The sequence below is a fragment of the Epinephelus fuscoguttatus genome, linkage group LG11, assembly GCF_011397635.1.
Source record: "Epinephelus fuscoguttatus linkage group LG11, E.fuscoguttatus.final_Chr_v1".
Taxonomy (NCBI): domain Eukaryota; kingdom Metazoa; phylum Chordata; class Actinopteri; order Perciformes; family Serranidae; genus Epinephelus; species Epinephelus fuscoguttatus.
The window spans coordinates 4,138,912-4,163,312 of record NC_064762.1 but is presented as its reverse complement, the minus strand read 5'-3'; the positions used below and the strand labels follow the sequence as shown (position 1 = coordinate 4,163,312).

General features: G+C 41.3%; 2 protein-coding genes across 3 annotated transcripts in view; one reads left to right on the top strand and one right to left on the bottom strand.

The window, feature by feature from the left end:
* LOC125897313 (vascular endothelial growth factor A-like) overlaps positions 1–24,401 on the bottom strand; it is a 341,071-nt gene that overhangs the window by 86,323 nt on the left and 230,347 nt on the right. The gene's annotated exons all lie outside the window — the stretch shown is intronic.
* evlb (Enah/Vasp-like b) overlaps positions 1–24,401 on the top strand; it is a 97,581-nt gene that overhangs the window by 1,893 nt on the left and 71,287 nt on the right. The window contains exon 2 of one of the 2 annotated variants that reach the window (XM_049590510.1): positions 6,724–7,110. In XM_049590510.1, coding sequence (XP_049446467.1) covers positions 7,106–7,110 — 5 coding nt within the window. In that variant the 5' untranslated portion in view covers positions 6,724–7,105. Of the gene's footprint in view, positions 1–6,706; positions 7,111–24,401 lie in introns of those variants that run through there. The other variant, XM_049590509.1, reaches the window with a different exon arrangement.

Sequence of the window (24,401 nt, the reverse complement as noted above, 5' to 3'; positions counted from 1 at the left end):
GTACGTTTGCAGCCGGTGGAGCCTGGCCGTAACATTGCATGTAAAAGTTATGCTAACTATTCTACGAAGTAACATTAATATTAATCACAAAACATTTTGAAACTTACCATTCAGTGACCACCTGAAAAGAATCATTTTCAGCTTCTGCTTCGTCCTCTGAATCATCAGAGGGCTCAAACATGTACGGCTGGATTAAATTTGTGGCAGCCATTGCTGAGCCAGGGAGATGTCAATCAAAACGAGGGAGCTGTCAATCAGAGCGTTATCTGCCACGCCCACTCTGTCCTGTCAAGTGGTCTAAACAGCAAAATGAGCTGTTTTTAAACCAGGTTTTCTAATAGTTATTAATGGTTATTTTCACTCAGACTTTTGTGGATGATTAATGAGACACTCAACTTTGATATAATATATGCATTTTTACTATTTCAAGCTGTGTTTCCAAAGGCTTTAAATTAAACATGAATAAATGATGAAAGCAATGAAGTGGATGATATGAGAAAAACGTGTATAGGCTTACGTTTTCATACAAGCATGAAACTGTTCACATATTGGCAATTAGTGTACTTTATGCTAAAAGTTAATTTTGTATTCATGTAGTATATCATGTAATACACCTACACACGTTTTTCCTTTATTATTCATAATATTATATATCACGTGTGTTTATATCACTACACTGATATTACTCTATAGCATATATTTAGAGATTTTGTGGATAGAAATTAAGCTCATCCAGCGCAGATGATCAGAAATGTATTTTTGTCTATTATTAGGTTTTGGCCTTGTTTATGTGTGTAAAACGGTTGAAAAATGAATAATCCAATCCAGAAAGGGGAAACCACAGTGAAGTGGAGGAGTTTTGTGGAGGATCGAAAGGCAGATGAGTAAGGAAGGGGCACTATTGTTAATATGTTGAAATAATAATGTATTTGCTATGCTCCAGAATCTTCAGTATTTCAGTGTAGACTGTGATAGGTATTTAATTTTTTTTAAGAGTTTCTGTTTTCAATTTTGTGATATGTTTGATTTCTTTTTTTTCTCTGCAGATCTCCCTGATGTGTGATGTAACCACTGCACACAATAAAACATTTCAAACCATTCCAGTATTTCACAGCCTTTGTTTCAAATTCCCACAACAAAAGTGAGCACTGGACACCCAAGACCAGACGTTTCCTATTATATGTTGTAGCGGGTTTGATCAATGCAGTGCAAGTTTTTGGCGTGCTAGTCAGAGCAGTCTGATGAATATTAAAAAATAAAGAACTAAAATAGTTGGATTAAACCATACAGAACAACCAGCAAACAATAATGATGCAGAACAGCACCCAGGCATAAATCAACAATTAAATCTTGGTATTTTTATTCGGGTGTAATAAAATTTTAAAACTGTAAATTGTAGTAGAGCATTAAAAGTCCAACTTCTTTCAAACAGTGGTGTTTGGGTGAGATGCTGATTTAGTTGCAGTTATACAGCCGTCCAGTAGGGGACGAAAAACAAAGGGTCTAGAACTGCGGGTCTGAATCTGCAGTCTCCGGGTCTGCGGAGACATACTATTGCTTAATAGAGACAGTTTCAAACACAAGTACACAAATCAGCTTCACTATAACTCGCAGCATTCACAGACAAACACTTGTCTTTATCTGGACACATTTCCCCCACAAATACAACATGCTAACATTATTAGCACAAGCCTATGGCATTTTACATTGTATAAATTAGCCTAGCAGCTAGCAGACTTTTCCTCTACTCATATGAAGCCAGGGACAACAGCAACATTTAACAAAGGTAACGTTACAAAATTCGGCTCCATTACAGCTCACAAGGTTCACTGACAAAACAACTGTCTTATACTAAACACGTTTTCCAAACAAATACAACATGCTAACGTTATTAGCACAAGCCTATGGCATTTTACATTGTATAAATTAGCCTAGCGATTAGCAGAGATTTCCTCTGCTCATGTGAAGCCAGGATAAATCACACACAGGACTTAAAATGTTATTTTAGTGGAGGCTTTATTGTCTTCACAATTTATTGTTTGTGATCTGTGAAATCAAAGTAAATAATTAATATTAATTTGTTTGCACTGAGGAAAATGGTTTCAGCTCACAGAAATAGACAGGAGGGCCCAATCCCAAACCGGCCCCTATCCCCTCGCCCTATTCACTCCCTCTCCGTTTGCGCAGTCACGCGGAGCTTCGCCATATTAAGGGCTGTCCCAAACCAATTATCGCTGAGTGCGAGTGGACTGCTCAGCCCTTAGATAGCCAGTGTGCATCAGTGCAGGCTTCTGATGAGCCCAGCAGGAAGCGCAACATCACAATGGAGGAAACAACGTACAAATGAAAGAGTTCCGTCTTTCTACTTTGTAAAATATTTTAGATCAAACACTCACATTTGTTTTTCTCACCCTGACTTTACAGTCTCAAACAAACTCAGAATGTTTGGTGTCAAAACCTCCACGTGCTCAAATAAACTATTTAAAGCTGTCTAAAAAAATTCCTCATCCCATTCTCATGATTTTTTTTTTTTTAAATCTATAATTCTCTTATCTGACTTATCCAAGTTTATTTTTAATATAACTCATTTTAATTAATTTTTTTTTTTTTTTTTTTTTTATAGCCTGTTGCTCTATTTTGCTTTCACAAAGCGTACGTCGGTATCCATGGTTACATCTGCTTCCTTCTTCCGGTAGAGTGGTGAGGGCGTCCCATAGTTTGGCTTCTTTTTCATACACTTCCCCTTAATCTAGAGTGCCCTCCGCAGCTGCGAGTGTAACTTGATTTGGAGTGACACTCGGTAGTGAAGTGGTAGTGGGTAGGGAGTGGTTTGGGATTAGGCCCCGGTCTGCATCACTGTGAAGGGTAGTTACATTTCTGGGGAGGTACACATCAGGTTACGTTGACGCAGAGCCTATGCTGCAGGTATGGCGTCGATTTGACGGAGATGTATAAATCCCGCAGCCAAACAATGCAATGAAATACGTTTCTGAAGACATTTGAGGTGAGAAATAGGCAATACAGCAGCAGTATCTTGGTTTATATTTGATCAGCACTGCCTAGTTTTACTGTTTGATCTGAGTTTGGTCTGAATTTTAGAGAGAGGAAAGGGGCAGGTATCATTCTCATTCAGCTTCTGTACTCTTTGTGGCCGTGGTACAACCTTATCCCTTTTCCACCAAATTAATTTTTGTTCTCAAATTGGTTCCCTTCAGGATTCTTGGAACCTTGGTACTATCTAGTGAACCAGCCAATGAATGGAGGTCATTGCACAGTGCCCAGCAGAAGTAAACAGTAGTAGCAGATTACCTGTGAACTTTTGTTCTGTTATTACAGATATTTGTTTTTGCGCCCTTCCAAAAAAGCAAAACAAAAAACAAGCACCACTACAAGCTGTTTTTTCCATTGATTTCTCACTTGATGTCTCTGTTGTTGCCTTTTGTATCCTCTCTTTCCAATACGACATGCTCGCTGTTGGTGTCAGCGTTCGCACTTGAGGTCAAGGAAAACCTGCTACTTATTGGTTCCAGCTGAGAACAAACTTTTTAGGTTCTGATCCAAATTAGTTTTGGATGAAATGCTTCAAATGGTTCAAAATAAAGTGGAGCATAACCGCACTATGTTGGTGGAAAAGGGGTATCCGTAGTTTGAGTAGCAGCGTTTTAACAATAATAGCAACAGCCCTACAGCCAGCGAATGTGCGCTGTTGACTCTGAATATAGTGTGTTATATGAATATAAAGTTACTGTTTATTTAAATGGAGTCTGGTGGGTTTGGCAAGAGCGATTTTGTTGCTGTTTCTGGTTAAACACAAAGTAAATGACATTGCAAACATACCCCACGTGTTAGGTTGTAGCCTGTTTTGCTGCTCCCAGCTGCAGCCGTCTCGTTCAATACTGCACCAGTTTCATTAAGTGTTGTTCTCATTATTCATTTAAACACAGAGATATGGCAAAGTAGGGCCCCATATCTTTGAAGGATATCGAAATTACCCTAAGGAAAGGTTGGCTGTAGATACTCAGCACATGTTCCAGTGATCTACACTTTGTCAGACTGGACTGATTAGATGCCTAAATCCTGACAATGTAGAGACTGTTTAGCCTTGTTTGGAAATATCCTGAGAGTGGAATCTATCACTGTGACCTTTCATAAATTTGTCAGATGCATGTTGAAGTGAGTAAGCTCCAAATGTCCACAGCCTCAGCGCCCTCCTGTGGAGATAAGTCCCACAGACCAGAGTGACATCATGTGGGCATTAATACAGATCAATTAAATAACAGTTCCTTAATGACAGGGGCTATATTTTGTCATCATCATGAAGCCATGGTGTGGCTTGTATGACCTGAGGGTGGATCATCACCACTGTATGAATCACAGGGGACATTCCTGTGCTGTTTGGAAGTTAGGAGGACCTCTGCTGGTGAGAAGGCAGAACTGGGACAGGTTTGATTGTAATGCTTGAGCTGTGGCATTAACCTGCATAAAGCGGTACAGTGGGACATTAAACTGCTTGTGTTTATGAGTCAAAACTTCACAAAAAAACAAACACTTTATTTTATTTTATTAAATTAACTCTCTTGTTAGCAGACGTGTGTAAAAGAAAAACACCTGGCATTCATGCCTGTGTTCATCTTTATTGACACTTTATTGCTATTTTAATCATTTGTATTTTTTACTTTATTCATTATAGCATCAATCCAGAAATGAATCCTGTGTAGCCCACGTGCCTTTTCTGTTCATGGGGAATTGACTGCAGTCTGAATCCCATTATAATTTAATCCACAGGGAGCGGTCTGCAGAATATTAGGTTACATTTTTTTTTAAATGTGATGTGGTGTCTTCTCTAGCACACAGAACACAACCAATATCTTGATAAAAATACTCTAAAATTACAAGCAGTCGCCAACTTCATAGTTCTTACTTCATTCTTTGCAAATATCAATGAAGAGTAGCAAGAAAATATGAAATCTGACAACACGTTTCAAGTTTATTTAATGTATATAGCACTTTAAAAACAAAGTGTATGTGTGTATGTGCATACATACAAACATGGAGACATTAAAAAGCATAAATGAGTGAGCAGGATTAAAATAAAAAGATTAAATACAATTTAAACCCAGAGAATCAGATAAAAAAACAAGTTAAACATAATTAAAATGTATTGTCCAGTGGCAAAATCTACTTTTGAAAGGAAAAATGAAAACCTGTCTGTGATCCTGATCTTGTTCTTTCTCTTTATTCTTTCATAGGAAACGTAACGTCCTGAATGTCCTCACACAGATGTGTTGCATGGCTTCAATCTTTAAAGTTTTTATGCAAATACATGTGTAACTGCGTCATTACAAATGCTCATCAACAGATAATGGCGGCTTCACAACAACAATAAGTCCTTTTGAGAAAACCTCAGATGAACTGAGGTCCTCAGTGGAGATTTAACTGAGCCCGTCTGTCCTCCATGTGAGGAAGCAGCAGCTGGCCGTCGCGCACAGAGACAGATGTTTACTGGTCGATCCAGGCTGCTGACAAACAGGTGTGTGTGTGTACCACATACACTCTGTGTGTCCTTTAACATAACAATATCACACTGTGTGTACTTACACATGAACACTGTGTAGCTAAGTACAGCAGTGTATCTTCAGTCATCAGTCAGAGAGTTGAGGAGGGAATACGGGACGTGATTACAGAAGATAAGATGACAGATTTAAAGTCAGTAAATTCCCATATCATGAAATATGAAATGTCATATCAGATATTTCCAGTGGATGGGAATCACACACACACACACACACACACACACACACACACACACACACCATACAACAATATAATACTGTTTCTGCAGAGTCTTAAAGGCTTAAAGTATTTGTGGTAATCATGGTATTTTATATCCAATCATATATTCCCACGGAGCTGTTAATTGTTTTGCAGCAGAATCAAGGGCGCAGTTGGGGGCACATATGAAATGGGGGTTTGCGGATCCTCTGTAAAAGTCCTCTGCTACTTTCATGCTTTCATAGAATAAATTATATTAAAAAACATAATAATCATATTATATAAGTTATATAAGATAAATTAAAATTATTACACTTGACACATGACAACAGGTCCTCTGTTGGGGAATTGTGCCATTTCTGCATCAATTTATGGTGTAAATGTCTTTAATTTAATCCTTTAATTTTAATCCTAATCCTTCTGGGGGACACAGGAGACACGTCCCCTTCAGTATTTAGCATGTGTGCATTTGTCCCACCCCCCAGTATAAACATTAAAGTAACAGAGGACTCTTATTTAACAAAATTATGGATTATTTGGTGCATCAAAATTAACCAGAATGCAGGAAATTAGTTACTTGATGCTCCAAATGTTCGAGCAGAGGACCCCCATTTCATAAGTGCGCCCCCCTGTCCTGCTGAATGACACCTACACCCTTGATTTGTTTGGGAAACCATTAACAGCTTCACGGGACTTTATGAGTGGATATAAGATACAGTGATTACCATAAATACTTTGAGCCTTTTTAAAATTCATTTGACAGAACTTATTCTCACTGTGTGCGTTTGTGTTTGATACCTGGCTGCACGGTAGCTGCATGACCAGACCGAGGGCGCTACCGTGCAGCAAACAACCAGGACTTGAATATTTGAGCAGCCTGCTCCCTCTCTCTCTCTCTCTCTCTCTCTCTCTCTCTCTCTCTCTCTCTCTCTCCTCTGTCTCTCCATCCAGCCTCCCAGTGGTTGAAGGGAGGAAAAGATGGCACCTCACAAGCCGCTGTCAGCCACTCCGCCCGGCTCCTCGTCCTGCGGACAGCGGCGTGCTTCCCTCTGAAATGGCCTCGACCGACCCACCAGCCGTGTGACGAGACACCGGAGAGCATTTTTATCTCTATTTTCTACCAGACAGACCTGAAAACTGTGGGCATCCGTGTAGCATTCTCCACACCCTGCCGCCTTCCTCCACCCTCTCAACATCTGCACACCCAGCCGGCTGCAGGCTCCGCTGGCACCGTCGCACCCAGAGGTGCTCTCTGCTGCTGGAGCATTTTACTACAACTAGGACAAAGCACTGAAACAAACATTCATCTCATCCACACGGTCAGCAGAGGAAGATGAGGTAAGCACAAGCATGCGTTGCTCTCTTGCTGCACAGTGACGCGCAGGCTGCTGTGATTCTGCTGCGCATTATTATGGGATATTAAAGGATATAGCGAGATAAGCCCAGACATCCTATTAACGGGCATACTGTTTGTTTCACTGGCGCAGTCTCACTCAGAGGCCTGTGATGTGCAGGTCACCGCAGCACAAAGGTATCACAGGCACCACGCGCCTTTATTGGCCGGCAGGTCACCTGTTGGCCGACACAATATGGACCTTTAAGAGAGGCTGCTGCTCTCACATCAGCACATTAACGTCCCCGCAGCCGTAAACACACCGCGAGAGGGCTTTGATCAAACAGCCCTGACTCCTGCTCGCTCTGTGATGTGTCACGTGCAGGTTGTCTGCGCAGAAAAAGAGGTGTTGTCATGGAAACCAGACTACACGTGCGCAGTTGTTATAATCGTTATCATTCCTAATTGCGACACATATCTGATCATTAGATTTTCAAAGGCATCCACGTGTTTGACTTTTTCCCCCCAAGCATATCTATGTATGTGCACGCACGCAGATGAAACCCACACGCACGCGCGCACACACCTTCCCAGCTCAGAGCCAATCAGCTGAGAGGATTCATCACAGGCATCCACACACAGCTGTGTCAGGGATGCAAGCACTGGTTTCACTGGCTGACTGTAGGAGCCTATCAGGTGAAGTGTTACTGGCAGCCGGGCAGCCAATCAGCTGCGAGGCTGCTGTTACACAGATGTGGGTGGGGCGGCAGCACTTGGCACAGGTTCACCATGAGCAGGAGGAACCCTGAGCTCACTCTAATTGCTGTTGGCTTGGAAATGTGTGTGTGAGTGTGTGCCCCAAGGTCAGAGTGGGATTTTGCCCCCAGCATGCTCTGGGTCAGTGTCTCTTTTAACAAGCTCCCCCTCAGACTCCCACTGCTTCTGTCTGTGCTGCTGCCTCTGTCCCCACTGTCAGCTCAGCTCTGTCTATAGTGATGCTACCGAACATGTTCTTATATGGCTGGACATGTGCCTGTGGGCAAGGCTCTGTGTTCTCATGGATGTTAGTTTTGCAGCCTGATGTGTGGAAGACGACAAATCAGACAAATGCAACATGACTTTATCAGCCAGGACCACACCTGAATACATTTATACCACACACATGAAAATCTTGGCTCCAGAGTTAGGATGGTGCTCGTCTGACTTTGTGCGTTCAGCGAGCACTACTTGACAAAGGCGCTGTATAGCAGCTTTAAAAGATGGCTGCTCTATAGCACCAAAACAGATTCCCCCACGATTACAAGCCAAAGAACGTCTTTTAGGGTTATCACCTTTTTTGTTTAGAGCAGCAGTGTCTTACTAAACATTACAGTACTAAACAGTGGTGTAAGGTAGTCACCACGGGCCCCAGTGCTCGCTAGTTACTAGTTACAAGGTGCACATATACCACTGGTAACTGCTTTTAAAAAAAGCAAAGGATTCAAATGTAGGGAGCTTTGCTACTGCTTCCTCCTGTTAGTTCCTCTCTTGTCCTTTCTTACTGCTGCTTTTATGTTACAAAGGCATGACTGCTCACTGGACTTGTAGATGTGCTCAGCTTGTCAGTCTTGACAGATTTAGCACCTAAACTAGCGACTGTATTGTATCTTGTCTTGTCACATGATCCAGTAGAGACTTGACATTAGGAAACATCAACATACATGTTACCCAACAATCCTCATTGCAAAGAAAATAAGAAATTATTCATTTAATTTAATCGTTTGTTTTATATATATATATATATATATATATATATATATATATATATCAAGTTCATGTAAAATAAGCATATACATTTGTTATAGATTGCTACTGACTATTACCTAATAAAAAATAAAAATAAACAGAGTAGAATAAAATAAAATAAAATAAAATAAAAAATTACATTACATTAAATTAAATTAAATTAAATTGAACTGAATTAGATTAGATTAGATTAATAAAACCGTGATGGAGATGGATTAATATTTTTGATGGCATATAGCCCATAGTAAATGGCACCATTTTTAAATTGAATTAAATTAAATTTAATTAAATTAAATTAAATTAAATTTAATTTAATGCAATTTAATTAAATTGAATTGAAGTAAATAAAAGTGAACTGAATTGAATTAGATTAGATTAAATAAAATTTAATTAAATTAAATTCATAAAACCTGGAGATGGATTTGTATTTTTGATGGCATATAGCCCATAGTAAATGGCACCATTTTTAAATTAAATTAAATTAAATTAAATTAAATTTAATTTAATGCAATTTAATTAAATTGAAGTAAATAAAATTGAATTGAATTTAATTGAATTAAATTTAATTAAATTAAATTCATAAAACCTGGAGATGGATTTGTATTTTTGATGGCATATAGCCCATAGTAAATGGCACCATTTTTAAATTAAATTAAATTAAATTTAATTTAATGCAATTTAATTAAATTGAAGTAAATAAAATTGAATTGAATTTAATTGAATTAAATTTAATTAAATTTAATTCATAAAACCTGGAGATGGATTTGTATTTTTGATGGCATATAGCCCATAGTAAATGGCACCATTTTTAAATTAAATTAAATTAAATTAAATTTAATTTAATTTAATGCAATTTAATTAAATTGAAGTAAATAAAATTGAATTGAATTTAATTGAATTAAATTTAATTAAATTTAATTCATAAAACCTGGAGATGGATTTGTATTTTTGATGGCATATAGCCCATAGTAAATGGCACCATTTTTAAATTGAAATGAATTAAATTAAATTAAATTAAATTGAATTGAATTGAATTGAATGAAATAAAATTGAATTAGATTAGATTAGATTAGATTAGATTAAATTAATAAAACTATGATGGAGATGGATTTGTATTTTTGATGGCATATAGCCCATAGTAAATGGCACCATTTTTAATTTAATGTGAGTTCTTCTTTGAACACAGGTGCAGTCCTGAGGTGGCCATCTGAATCATTAGCCTACACCTCAGGGGCCCCAGTTCAACCACAACTGTCTATATTTACACCTCTGATACTAATTGTTCTGTTATAGTGTGCACTATAAACTAATTCTCATTAGTAAGCTTTTTTTTTCATTTAGTGTCTAACAAATTATTCTGCATTGGCAGAAAAGGTGAAAAGACATCAATCAAACCACAATTTTAAAACATCAAATCAATTAAGGTTCAGAAAAAGGCTGCTAAATTCAAGATTTGATAATTGACTATTTGTTTTATTTCTTATCCCCAGCTGAAAGTGGATCCTCCATTTCCTTTGTGCATGGCATTACGGGATTATAGCATACATCAAGAACACAAGCACACTGTCTTTTTTCCACAGTACTTTAATTTGTCACATCAAAAAGCAACATCTCAGAACTACAGCAGTACGTATGGAATTTTGACAGGTTTTATTCCTGCAGCTGGAGCGTTCGTTTGATGTCAGCCGTCCTGACAAGCTGTCTGCTCATACACCAGTTATTTTAGGTTTTGTCTGACAGCCACTTAGATGCTCAGCTGTGATTTAGTACGAGTGACTGTGTGCTTTACGGCGGCGCTCTGTAGGTGGCAACATAGACTATGACTCACCACAACAAGCCGGCACCTCAAACAGTTTGTTGTGGCCCAGCTGGGTGCATGTGAGTGTGTCTCTGCTCGTCACTGTGTGTGTGGTCCCGTTTGTATCTTCCTCTGTCTACATGTGTGTGTGTCGACTGTGAGTGGAGCAGTGTTTGTTTGTTCCGACAGTGTCTCTGCTGCCCTACTATAGTATGCATGTTAGTGGGACAGCTGTTTAGTGCTGTGATTTAATGAGCATTGATCTCAGTGCTGTGAGCTGCAGTTCAGACATACATTACTGAAGGTCAGCTATACTGCAGCATCAGCAATCAGAAGTTACAATATTAATTACCTACGAGAAAAGTATTTACAGAACAGCCCCAGCATTGAGCTTCAGATTGTTCTTATCACAAGAGTAATAGATTTAACGCCACTAGCCAAATGACAATTTTCCGTTATCAGATGTAGAGGCTAAGCCAACGCTTTAACCCACTGAGACGCTGCACTGGAATAACCTGCTGATTGAACTTGTCAGTGCGCATTAAACATGTTTCCAACAATACTCAAAAACATCCACACGTGTAACTCCTACGCAACAAGATGCTTCGATGATCAAAAACTGTTTTTCCATCCGCGTGGAACACCTGACCAGACAAAGAAAGGTTCCTACTATATCCTCCTGAGACCCCAATTTTTGTTTGGTATGCATTTTTAATTTCTCCCAGCTATTTGGGATCAGTAGGACCCAATGAGTATAATGATAATTAAGTCCTAATATCCTCAGACGAGACGATGATAAAGTCCCAATGTCTTCAAACAAGTACTTCCTAAGTATTGGTCAAATTTGTTGCCATATCAAACTACAAACATTATTAATCATAGATAAGCAAGTTTCAACCATTAAATGTGATCAGGTTGTCCACTTTTGTATCGGGATCGGCTGCAGACTGACTTGGCAGAGATGGCCGCCATCTTGTTTTACATGGATTAGTGTATTGTGCTCTTACTCCCACTAGATGGCACAAAAAGTGTCCACAAACAAGGACAGCAGGTCTAAGTTAAGCAGAATGAAGTATAAGGTCAAGTAAACCCAAAATGTGATACACAGCGTCTCAGGAAGATATGTAATCATGACCGCTAATTACCCTGTTAGACCTGATACCCAATACAATATATACACCATACAAAAAAATAATTCAGTCCTATTCTGCTCCCACAACAGATAATGACACATTTTACTCATATGATACTCGTACTCATCAAAAGTACATTATTCGTACCGGATACTCGTTTCATCCGAGTATTCGGCTCAACCCTACCTTTCATATCGGGACAGTGGTGGCACAGAATTGTAGCGCCCACGCTCCGGGTTCCCCCCGTGGTTATAACCATTAGCTCTGTCAGCACTTTTGCTGCTGTTATGGATCCACCTGCTTTTTCTTGGTAAGTCTCACCCTAGTGTGCTGTGATTGGCTAGTACTCATCACCTTGATGTGCCACGCTTGGAGACAGTTAGGGTGAGGGCAAAGAGGTCATGGTTAGAGCTTGCACTACCCCTTCAGAAGCAGTAGGATCCATAATAACGTTCTGTTGCCATTATTGCGAACAGTTAGCACAGTTAGGGAGCGATCACACCGAGATGAAACACTAGAAACGCGACGCCAGTAAAACCATTGTTTTCCCGTGATACGGCGCATCTGACCGGCATTCATGTGTCTTTTTAGACGGGCGTTTTTCCGGCGTCTTTTTAGACGGGCGTTTTTCTGGCGTCTTTTTAGACGCGTGTTTTTGTAGACGTGTGTTTTTGTAGACACATGTAGACGCTGAAAAGTTAAAATTTTTTCAACTTTTTGAGCATTAGACGCCAGTAGCTAGCGCGCATTGAATAAGTGCTTCCAGCGTTTCAAGCGTCTGTGAAGCGTCCGCATCTCTAGCGTCTCATTTCTGTGTGATCGCCCCCTTAGAAGAAGAAGAAGAAGATATACTTTATTAATCCCTCTGTTACTCTGTTATATACACGCAGGCCCAAAATACACACACATGCACAATCAGGACCTATACATGCATTAAATGGGGAGATGTCAGAGCGAGGGGGCTGCCCATGGACAGGTGCCCTGAGCAGTTCGGGGTTCTGTGCCTTGTGCAAGGGCACCTTGGCAGTGCCCAGGAGGCGAACTGACATCTCTCCAGCTACCAGTCTACACTCCATATTTGATCTGGCTGGGGGCTTGAACCAGAAACCCTTCGATTCTGTACCCAAGTCTGAGCTACTGCTGCCCCGTTTAGCTGCTAGCCACTTGCTCAGGTGCCTCCATGTTGAGAACTGCGTGCAGACAACTCACAGTCCCCTCTTTAAAAACTTAATTTGTCATACAGCACTCAGGGTAGTTTGCTCTGTTGCTTAAACAGAATATGAGGAACCACATTTCAGGTATCATCTTACAAAGACATTTGAATTTGATCATAAATTCGGCTATGCTCCATAGATCTCTATCTAATCCTATTTTCCTTTTTCAATTACCGAGGGAGTCGAAAGCTTGAAACCATCACAGCTTCAGTATCTGTTTCTCATTTCTTAAAGTATAGACATATTAGTCTGAATTATCTCCAGCTGTGGAGAGGCTGAAGGTGCTGTAGGTCTCTGGAGGAAAATCCTGGGACAGTAAAGCCGAGGTTGGTGGTTCTAGTCATGGATTTAGGTTGAAGGACTGATCCCTGGCACGATGGAGCCTGAATGTCTGATTCCTCTTATCTTTACAGATTCCATCTCCACCGTGCCTCCCTCTCTGTTGATTAAAAGATTGCAAAGGCAGCAGCCTCTTTTCTGTGTTAGTGTGTTGGACCGACACAACAACAATAAGTCAGAGTTAGCATTTAGCCAAAAGCACTGCTGTACCAAAGTACATCTTTACAGAGCTGTTAAAATGGTCTTCTTTCATTGATCAATCATTTAAGTTGTTTATCAAGTTGCTTTTCTCAGTTTTGAACTGTTGGTCAGATAAAACAAGCATCTTGACGCACCACTGATCGTACTGAACTGGAGGCTTTTGTACTGTGATGAGACTGAACATAAAAACATTTCTCTCTTTACAGAGAGCTCTGAAGGCAGATGACTGATTTAAGAACAAAAAAATGCTGATATTTTATTTGAGTGTCTGACATAAGGCTCTTAAATAATCCTCTGTCAGCAGTGGGAGCATTATCATTTAATTTTGTAATTTCAGAGATGCTTATTTAATCTTAATTTTATCTAATTTAATCCAATAAACTTGTTTCTTTTACTCTGTGTGACCAACTAAAACTGACTCACTGCAAAGTTTAAATTTCATAGAAAAATCGTACTTAATCGATTCGTATTACAGCTCTTATAAGCAGAAATCTGGAAAAGGCAGAAAAAAATACATTCTTCTCCTGCAGCTCTCCCCTCTTTATCATAAGCCCCTCCCACTAGACGACCACGGGCATATTGCACACACTTCATGCAGTAACCCTGTGTTTCCTAAACGTTGATTTATTTAATCATATTTCATTGTAGAGCTCCATCTCTGTTTATCAGACTGCAAATAAGACAAGAGTTAGCTAGCTAGCCACCCTACAGTCCCTTCACCTTGCTACCCACCGCTGTTCATGGCTTCTCTGGGCGGAGAGTGGGCAGCAGGTCGGGAAACAGACCTTTGGTTGGCGACTGTAGCGGCTTGAATTCGGCCACTGCAAACCCCTCAGTGCTGGGTGTCACAGCAGGCTGGTTGCCAGCAGCAGCACCAGGTCTAACCTGTTAGCTGGTCCAGTGGGGAGTCGGGGCTGGAGTCCATCTCTGGAGCTGCTGTCCTCTCCTCCCAGCGAGGTGGTCTATGATGCCGGGGAGTGAGGTGGAGGACACACTGTGATTTAAGACTCTAGCTAACACTACCTACATAAACATGAGTTTGAAGCCGCACCATGAGCCTTTAGCTCCGGTTAGCAGAAGGCTAAACTATTAGCAACATTTTCTCTCCATCTCTGAAACACTTTGTAAATATTTATTTTATTTATTGTCAGACTTTCTTTCGCAGTCTCTTTTTGACAAGTCCATCTTCCTTTTAAGGGTTTCTCTGCAGGATTTTCCGCCATTGAATCAGGCTTTCACCATGTGAAAGTGCATGTATGTGCATCTGCATTTGCAGAACTGCCAGCAGGAACACCCTCTCTCTGAAATGACCTGTGATTGGCCAAAGTCTCCCGTCACTGGATTTTCTAAAGCCTGAAAACAGAGTGAAGAGGTCGTGCAGAGGTCTAGTTTTCTCTCTGTCCACTTGAATGACAATATGTTCAAAATAAAACTGCCTACCCCAGCTTTAACTGTCAGGTTATGCAGATGACTTTGATGTGATTTGCGCCACTATGACGAGGATATACCCAGATGAAACCCTGTGTTCCTGTTAACTACTGTACATATTAAGTGGCATATATTGTAACTAACCAACTCCTTTGTGCATGTGCTTGTGACTGATCATAAAGTGTGACAGCAGGATTGATGTGTGGCTCCGCCTGCGGCCTGAGCCTGCCCACCGGTGGCCTCCCACCATCGCCACTATACCTCCATTTGCGTGGGTCGGAGCGTTTCATTATGCTGTGAAAGTGAAGTGTGGGCTCGTATCGATCCAGCGTCATCACTGTGGGCTGATGTGTATTGACAGGAGCAGTTGGTGGTATGTGTGTGACCCATATGAAAACCAACATTAATAGTAACTGTGTGCTGAATTAATGCAGGACAAGGACAAACACACAGAGGTGAAATCAGCTCATTCATACCAACAGGCCGGCTAATGCAAGTGCACAGAAGTGTGAAAGTGAATGTGTATTTCTTATTGCACTTTTATTATTGTGAGAGGAACATAAGCTTCAAAGGGGGGGGTTGCATTTCCATAATACATCTCCTCTGTAAACCAATATTGCGTGCATCTGGTGCCTGCACTGAAATAAATCAAAATGTCTTGGTTTATGGTTTTTAATGCCTCTCTGTACCAAAGAGTCCTGACTAGCAGAGGAGGTCAGATTTCCCTTTCAGTGCACAGCTGTGTGCTTTGAAGTCGCACAGGTGTGTGCTCTGATTACACCCTCATTACAACCTGACAGCCTCAAAGTTGAGGTATTTCTTTCCCATTTTCTTCCAGAGATGTTTGAAATTAGGACTTATTAACCCCAGGCTATCGAGGATGCAGTCAGGTCACGTTCCCTCAACGTGGTAAACACTGCAGTGCTTTTTAATATGCTTATGGTCCTAAAAGTAGGTCTAACATCAGTTTCCAATGTTACAAGGCTTGTTACCCATTAAAACACCATCTGGTGAGTAGTTAAAGCTGCTATGATAAATATTTTTATATGAATAATAGATCAAATGACTGTGTCTGTGCGAGAGCGGTCATTCTTGATGAACCCACGGGTGATTATCACCTGGTTCTCTGCTTTATGAAGCATTTTAAGCATCTTTGTTGTTATTCCTTTCAGTTTCGAAACAACTTTGTTGTTGTGGTCGATCTCACAGCTTTCATCAGCGTCGTGTCTACACGAGAAGCAGACATTTTAAAAAGGCTCTGAAACTACTGTAGACTAAAGGGGAGTAAAAAATATCAATACACTTTAGTATTAGAGTATTATGTTTTGTGATACTGTAGCCTTTTTAGTAACACTTTACATGCAAGAGATTGATGGCAGTGGATTATTTTGTGTCTAGATAGCCATGCTGTACTCTATCTTCAGCCATTTAACTCTTTAACTCCAAGATAGCAACATACTGCTTACCTAAACACAAAGAACATAAACCAGTGAAACAGGTGGCATCATGAAGGGTGGACCACTAGCACTGAAAGTCTTCCTAAAATTAGAATCTCAATATCACAATTGTCAGGACCCGTTCCAGCTCGTAGGTCAAGTAAATGTTTTACTTTCTGTCTCATTTCAGGTCCCTTCACATACTGTCTTTGTCTTCCTTCCCGCCACTGTGATTACTGGCCCCTCCCCTAATGTGTTGCACCTGTGTCTGATTGGCTCTCCTCCTCCTAGTGTATATAAGCTCACCTCCCTCATGTGTCTGTGCCAGTGCGTCTTGTTCCTCAGTGACAGCGTCCCAGCCTTTGATCCCTTGTGTTGTTTTTCCTAGAGTTCTGACTGTTTACCCTTTTGACTTCACCTTAGCCCCTGTGATTCGGATACCTTCACTCTATCTAATGACTTTAGCTTGTTTTTTGGACTTTGGATTTTGCCTTACGTTTTGGACACCTCTGCCTGCACGTTATTGAAATAAACCTTCGTTGGCTGAACTCTTTCATGCTATTGAGTCTGCTTTTGGGTTCTCACTCAGTTTGGGTCCTGACAGCAATATATTGACTCGTAACGTCTGTAGTCTCTTGCCAATAAACAACTGCAGTGCACTACTTTTCCAGCACCAAGAAGCAGAAAAACAAATTTAGCAACCACCTGGTGAACACAGTGGAGCATTTAGCAGCTGAGGTGCCAAATATTTCCCTCAGAAGTTGGTGGAGACCAAAAAAGAGGTTAAAGGGGAGTAAATAATGGACTTACTAAGTCAGGTAGTCACAAACATTAGTCACCTGCATGTTATGGCACGACTCTATGCAACTTGACTCACTCTTTTTTGATTTTACATTAGTAAAAGTTGTGGATAGTATCTGGTACCTGGCACCCGGCACTCTCTTTACTACCACCTCAAGAGAGCTGAGTCGATACTACAAGGTGGAGTTAACACTCATAATCAGAGGGAACCATCACTAGCGTGACACACGACCGGCTATTTTTAAACAGCCAAGCTAACGTCAGTAGCAGCTGCAATTTCTTCATTTACTCAAGCCAAGTTTAAAAAAAAAATGGCAGCCCGCAAACTTTCCGTACAGTTGTTGAAGTGCAGACATTCTTCTGTTTAGTTGCTGATAAAGGGGTTGAAGATGTCATGGCATTTTGCACGGTGTTGCTATGGTGATCAAGTGAGAGTCCCACCTGTGTTGAGGTAATATTATCTACAGTAGAAAACGAAATAGAGTGGAATGTATGTATGCTAACGTTGCTGTGTTTCTGCTGGAAGTTCGCCATTTGAAATTAAAGGTGATATTTTAATGTTGTGTTTGCGGCTTCTTTCAACCACATACAAGTGTCCAAAATAATCTGTTAATGCAGGTTTAAATATGTCAGTTAGTAATGTGACCTGCATTATCTACAAGTTAATGCAAGTTAATTAACATATTGATTACTATTTTGACTGCTAATATTGACCACTGCTATTGATTATTATTCACCACTAGCTTTGCATGTGGAACACTTGGAGCTAAAATGGATAATGTTACATAATGTTGATGGGTTAACAGGGCTAGCTGGCAAGCACTAAGTTGCAATTAATTAAAAGGACAACAGCAGATACAATGAGAGACACATACTCAGGTTTCAGTTCGGTCTCGTAAAGACAGTACATACAGAAAGTATTTGCAAATAACAGTAAATAAATACATTTAGAAATGAACCTAATGTGACCCAGGTTATGTTTTTGTGCAAATAATAAGAAAACGTTTTGTAGGAACATGTTCATACTGCACAGCTGCAGAATGTTCATACTGAAAACCTTCAAACAAAACCATCAGTGACAGTGATTTGTTTTACATTATTTGCCTCTGGCATGAGTAGCATACTGTACCTGGTTAAAGGAGGCCCATCATGCTTTTCTGTATTTTGTGTCTCATATGTGGTGTTACCTTGTCCGATGGTTCATATTCAATGTGGCCAAAGTTTCAAATAATGAGGTAAACAAATGAATCTTGGTCGCTGATGTGGTTCATTTTTGGCGATTTTGCATCATATTCCTCTTGAACATGTCTGATTGTGTTTAGAAGCTTTTATTGGTGATTTTTCAAAAGTGCTGCTATTCTCTGATACAGTCATTTCCTGGCTGCAATGATGGTGCAGAGATGCAGGGGTGTTCGAGATGCGCAAGTGGTGAGAGTGGTATTTTTTGGGAGGGTGGCTTAACACAAAGGGGGCTGAATACAGATTTTCCAGTGCAGACAGTATGCAGAAAATGAAGTGTTTTTGACATTAAAGCATGTAAACATGTTCTGGTAGAAAGTTAAAATATAGGTATGCACCTAAAAAAAGAGCACAATAGGTCACAAAAGGTTTAAGGTTATGGAGAGATTTTGGTCTAGCCTAAAGGCTCAGACTCACCAAACCAGCGTCAGAAAAAGTAGCGTCAACTAGAGCCCCCTGCTGCGTTGCCTCTTGTTGGTGTGTCTCAGCCAAAAAGTTGCACATGAACATACCAAAGGGCCAACAAGCACGTACGCTCTGTGCCTGCGTGAGAGGACATACCACTTCATATCAGCAGATGGCAGTGTGTCTGCAATCGTCATTCAAAAAAGGGGACCAGAAGACCGCCTTGATGCTAGTTAGCCAGTTAGCACGTTAACAACACGATCCAATGTTGACAGAACAGAACATGTTTACAGAGCGACAGTGAAAAATAACACAAACCATCACGAAACGTTTCTGCTAAAGAGCTCAGTGGCTAAAGAAAAACAATCTTACCTCATATAACAGGTTTGTCTCAGCTTCACTCCCTCTTGACTTTAGCGCTTTGTTTACTTTCCGCTCTTCTGTTTCTCTTGTCATGCGCTGAGCTGAACTGCCAATCAGAGTGATTTCATTCGCTGACAGCTGACATGTTGAAACGGCGAGGGCCAACTAGGGTCGACGATGGCCAACAGCTTAACTTTGACTGTCGCCTTGTGTGTAAGGGCCTTAATACTGAAAAACTCACTTCTGTACGATACAAGACTGTGCACTGGTAAAAACTGAACATAAACCAGGGAACAATTAGGTTTCAGGTTTGTAATAAATAAACATAGGGTTGAGTCTTTCTGCTAAAAGCTGCAAAGAACTGTGATGCTTTTAGAAGCTGTCATCAGTTGCTCATTCATTGTGCACTTGCCAGCTGCATTGTCAGCCAATGTCTGTGAAAAATATTTTGTTAATGAGGCAGAAACAAGAATGCACAGACGTCTGTGACACTGAGTGAGCAGAAAGTTCAGCAGCTTGTTGTTTTGCTGGCATGAAGGAAATGAATGGACTTGTATATATTTATATATTGCTGAAGCTTACAGATTGCACCAGGACGCCTGTGCACGGAGCAGCAGCCACATCACATCTGTGAGTAAGAATAACGGCCACATTTGTCATAATGCAGTCCGACAAACGCGACACAAAATGGAGAGGGACGTTGCACACTGTGATACATCCAGTGTCAGGTGTGAGGTCACGTGTCCTGGCTCTGTTGTGAATCTGTATAATAACACAGTGCATTCTGGGTGACAGCAGTGTGGTTTATGAGTCATTATTATGCACACCGAGGCGTCACAAGGCAGAGCGCTGAAGCTGATCCGCACGGACGTGTGTGTGTGTGTGTGTGTGTGTGTGTGTGTGTTTAAGAGACAGAGAGGTAATCAAATCTTTGTGAATGAGAGGGAAATCACTCCCTCCTCCTCCTCCTCCTCCTGTCCCCCCGCTCTGCCTCCCTTCCCCCCTCTGTACCTCCTCTGCCAGCTCCCATTGGTGTGTGGCGTAATTAAAATGATCGGCTCATGTGAGTCAGACAGTGTGTGCATGTGTGTATTTGTTTGCAGCTGAAATTCGACCCCCCGGGGCCCGAGAGGATGAGCCAGTGTGAGTTAACCGAGAAGACAGGAAACGTCAGAGATCTTTAACCTCGTCGCTATCACAACTCTCACACTCATTTAATCCCGTTTGTTTCTCCAGCTCACTTTAGCTCGTGTAGCGTGACTGCATACAGGTGGATTGTGGGTGTTTGTGGGGATGAAGAGACCAAGAAGTCAGATTGGATTATACAGAACAGCATGTGACTGGATAGCTGTGTTGCACATACTTAGACAGTGACACGTTTCTTTGTTGCTTTGACTCCAGCGCGTTGGATTAGAAATGAAACAATGGCAGCGAGGTCAAAGGGCTCACAATCAGTTTTATGTTGGATAAACTGTGTAGGAACTGTAGCTCCTTTGTTTTACCCCGCTGTTGTCCCCTTGTTTCAGGTGTTTCTAGGCAGGTTCATTGTGATTTAATGAACAAACAAACTAACTAATTAAGGGTCAGGTTGCATTGTCCGCTTGTTGCTGTCTCTCAGTCATCAACTTCATGAGGCTAAAAAGTCAGGTTAAATCAACCAGAGACAGTAGTGTGCGGCGCTTCATTGAACATCTGGATGAGAATAGTCACACTGCAGCCTATTTGACTATTCATAGCCATCCCTACTGCGTGTTATCATGGGTTCCACAGCGTGCTGAGACTGGCTAGTACTTGTCATGTTGACGCATTGAGGTCAGAGGCAGTTAGGATTAGGGCCAAGAGGTCATAACTAAGCGATCTCAGGTGTTCTCTTTAGACGAGCTAAACAGATGACGACAGCGCTGCGACGACAAAGTCCGGAATCAGTCAGTAAACACTGCAAGATGGCTACAGATGAACACCAGTTGTTTGAAACGGCTTTGGCCGCTACAATGAACGAGTCAGACTTGGCTTTTTCCTCTAAAAGAGGAACAGAAGACGGCGCTCGAGTCTTTCCTTTGCAAGAAGGACGTTTTTGCTGTTTTGCTGAGCGGATATGGCAAGAGTCTAAACCAGGGATTCTTAACCATGGGGCCGCGAGCGCCACCTAGAGGGCTGCGAAACAAATTCCGTTTTGCACCTGTGGGCCGCAAGGGCCGCATACTGTTATGTTGACACACTCAGTTACAATACAGCCTCCCACCACTTGGTGGCGGTAACGCGTCAGTCAGTTGTTTAACTGTTAAACAACTGACTGACGCGTTACCGCCACCAAGTGGTGGAAGGCAGTATTGTAACTTTTATTATTTTGAATGTATTTATCACCACATAATATTATTTGTCAAATTTCTAATTTTTCTCATCAGTTTTTTGAGAGGCCATCCTTTTTGCTGTAACTTGAGCCTTTAAAATTGTTGTTAAATATGTTCTTGTAGCACATTTGTCCCATGAATTGTTAGCCTGTTCGGCATCTTGACGGAGGTGTAGATTTATATCCACATGATAAATAAATGTTTCTGTGATGAAAGTGGATTTGATCTAGTTATTGAATACAAATCAAACCAAGAGTAAGATCAATTAAACATGTTAATATCTGAATGGGCCCCGGGCCACATTGTACTAGAAAAGTTGGGCCCCAAGGTTAAAAAGGTTAAGAACCCCTGGTCTAATCTACCAGTTAGCTCCGCTGGTAGCTAAGCTCTGGATACGTCACCCCGTGTATTGTTCTGATTGGTCGTAGTGTCATCCAATTGCGTGCAGTGATATTTTCAAATGCATGCTTGGTGCCACCCCTCGAGTTGGGCCATTTGCATTACTCATAGCCAGACCCTAAATCTTTCTAGATTTGGGTCTGGATTTCCAGGCTAGCTTTTCTGAGCTCCACTGGGGTAACTTCTTTTCATTTCTCTCAACTTCGTCGTTGTCGTTGTCTTCTTTTCTCCTCTTCTCCTTTCCGCGCCAAGCTGTTTGTTTTGCTGCTGTCTTCCTGAATCCTTTCGGCACATGCGCAGTAAGATGGACTAGTCCAATGTAGTGGGGATTGAAGGGGGGGCCCCGAGACATACATAATACAATAAGCATTCTGCTGGCATTTTAGCGAAAGAATTTAATCAAAAACATAAATAATGTGTGCAAATAAGAAAAAACTCTGTTAACCATAAATGTATGAGGAGTTTTATGGGGCCTTCAGAAACTTGGGGCCCCAGGCAACTGCCTAGTTTTGCCTAATGGTAAGTTCGCCTCTGTTAACTGTTAAAATAATCCACTGGGCCACTCGCAGAGGTAGAGATCAGCGATTCTATCCCCACCTCCTCCAGCCCGCATGTCGAGGTATCCTTGGGCAAGATACTGAACCCCAAATCGCTCCCGATGGCTGCTCCATTGGTGTGTGAATGCGTGTGAATGGTTACCGAGTAGCAGGTGGCACCATGTATGGTAGCCTCCGCCACCAGTGTGTGAATGGGTGAATGTGACATGTAGTGTAAAAAGTGCTATACAAGTGCAGTCAGTTTACCATTTAAAAAAAAAGACGTGCATGATGTTTCCAATGTCAGTGAGTAATCCTGTTAAATAATCTTCATCTCAATATTGACCAAACTAATTGTGATTGTAATTTTTTGCTATAATCAAGCAGCCTTTAGAGACTTAGTAAAAAACATTTGTTGACACCACAGAGGACTTGTGTAGTGGGTGTAGAAGGAAGAGTCAAAAAGGTGCACAGAGCCCCTTCAGCTCATTAAAAACACTTTTCAGGGTTCAGCAAAAGATGCAAAGCTCCGATATGACTAACTACTCAACTGCACGCCTGAATTTTGTATCACTATTACTACAGTTACTCTGAGCAGCATCAGTTTTAACGCCATCTTTGCTTTGTGCGATTCACCCCAAAGCTCCATCACGCCCTGCTTTCCTGTCCTCTCCTCTCTGCTACACACACACACACACACACTGCACACTTACTCAGTCATGCTGTGTGTCAGAGAGAAGGCCATCCCTCCTGCTGTATGCTAATAGGCAGGTTGTTACGGTAGCACTTGGTTACTCTCACTCTCTCTCTCTCACACACACACACAGTAGTGCCGGAGGTGTGTAGCTTTGAGGATTAGAATACAATCTGCTGCAGGGGTCTAACCTGAGACAGAGAGAGATGGAGGATGGAGGATGGGGGATGGGTGTGTACTGTAAGTGAAGGCTGGATGTCCTTTCACCCTTCCTGTTCTGCCTCTCCTCCTCAGTCTCCATCTTTCTCCCTCCTCCTCCTCCTCTTCTTGCCCTCTGCCTGACTCCATCTCTCCCTCTCTCTCTCTGCGTGCAGTTTATCTCCAACCCACCCAGGCATTTAACCCTCTCTACCTGTCCGTCCATCTGTCTACCCTCTACCCCCTCCCTTGTTCTACCTTTTTTTTGTACTCCACCCCCTCCCTTCATCCGTTTGTTATAAAACCATTCCTGCTCTCTTCTCCATCTGTGACCCCTGATCTGTCAATCTGCTGCATGTTTTTTTTCCTTTTGTGTTTCCCTCCTGTTCTCAGTTTCTCTTGTGCTTTCTGCTCAGATAAAGACCTTCACTCTCACACATCACCAACACACTGTGGTGAAGACGAGAGTGGCGTCTGTTATAATGATGATGGTAAACAAGCCACTCTGTTCTTGAACTTGAGAAGGAGTCACTGTTCAGTCAGTGAGCGCTCTTTCGCTGCCTTTTCACAGAGACAAGCGATTCATGCTTTAATATAAATGCAGCCCAGTGTGCTGCCTCGGTCTGTTTCAAAGTCCTCAGTCAGTAAAACACAGTAAGAGTTTAGGAGAAAGGGACGCTGCTGTCTGTGGCGTGCTGAAGTTTAATTTGGAGAGAATGTCATTTATTGATTTAACTGTCCTGTGTACAGTGTGTGTGGATACACACTGGCCACTGTGGAATTTGATGTAGCTTATAAATCAAGCTTAAACCTCACAATACTCTCACACAGCTGAAAAATATAAACATCCCTCTGAACAAGTGATTCAGTGTCATGTTCAGCTTTTGGGGCTTAAAAGAAAAACAGTGATAATTTTCTCTGTCCAGATGCATTTTTTTCAATATCGTAGATAAGCAGATGTACACGGTATGATATC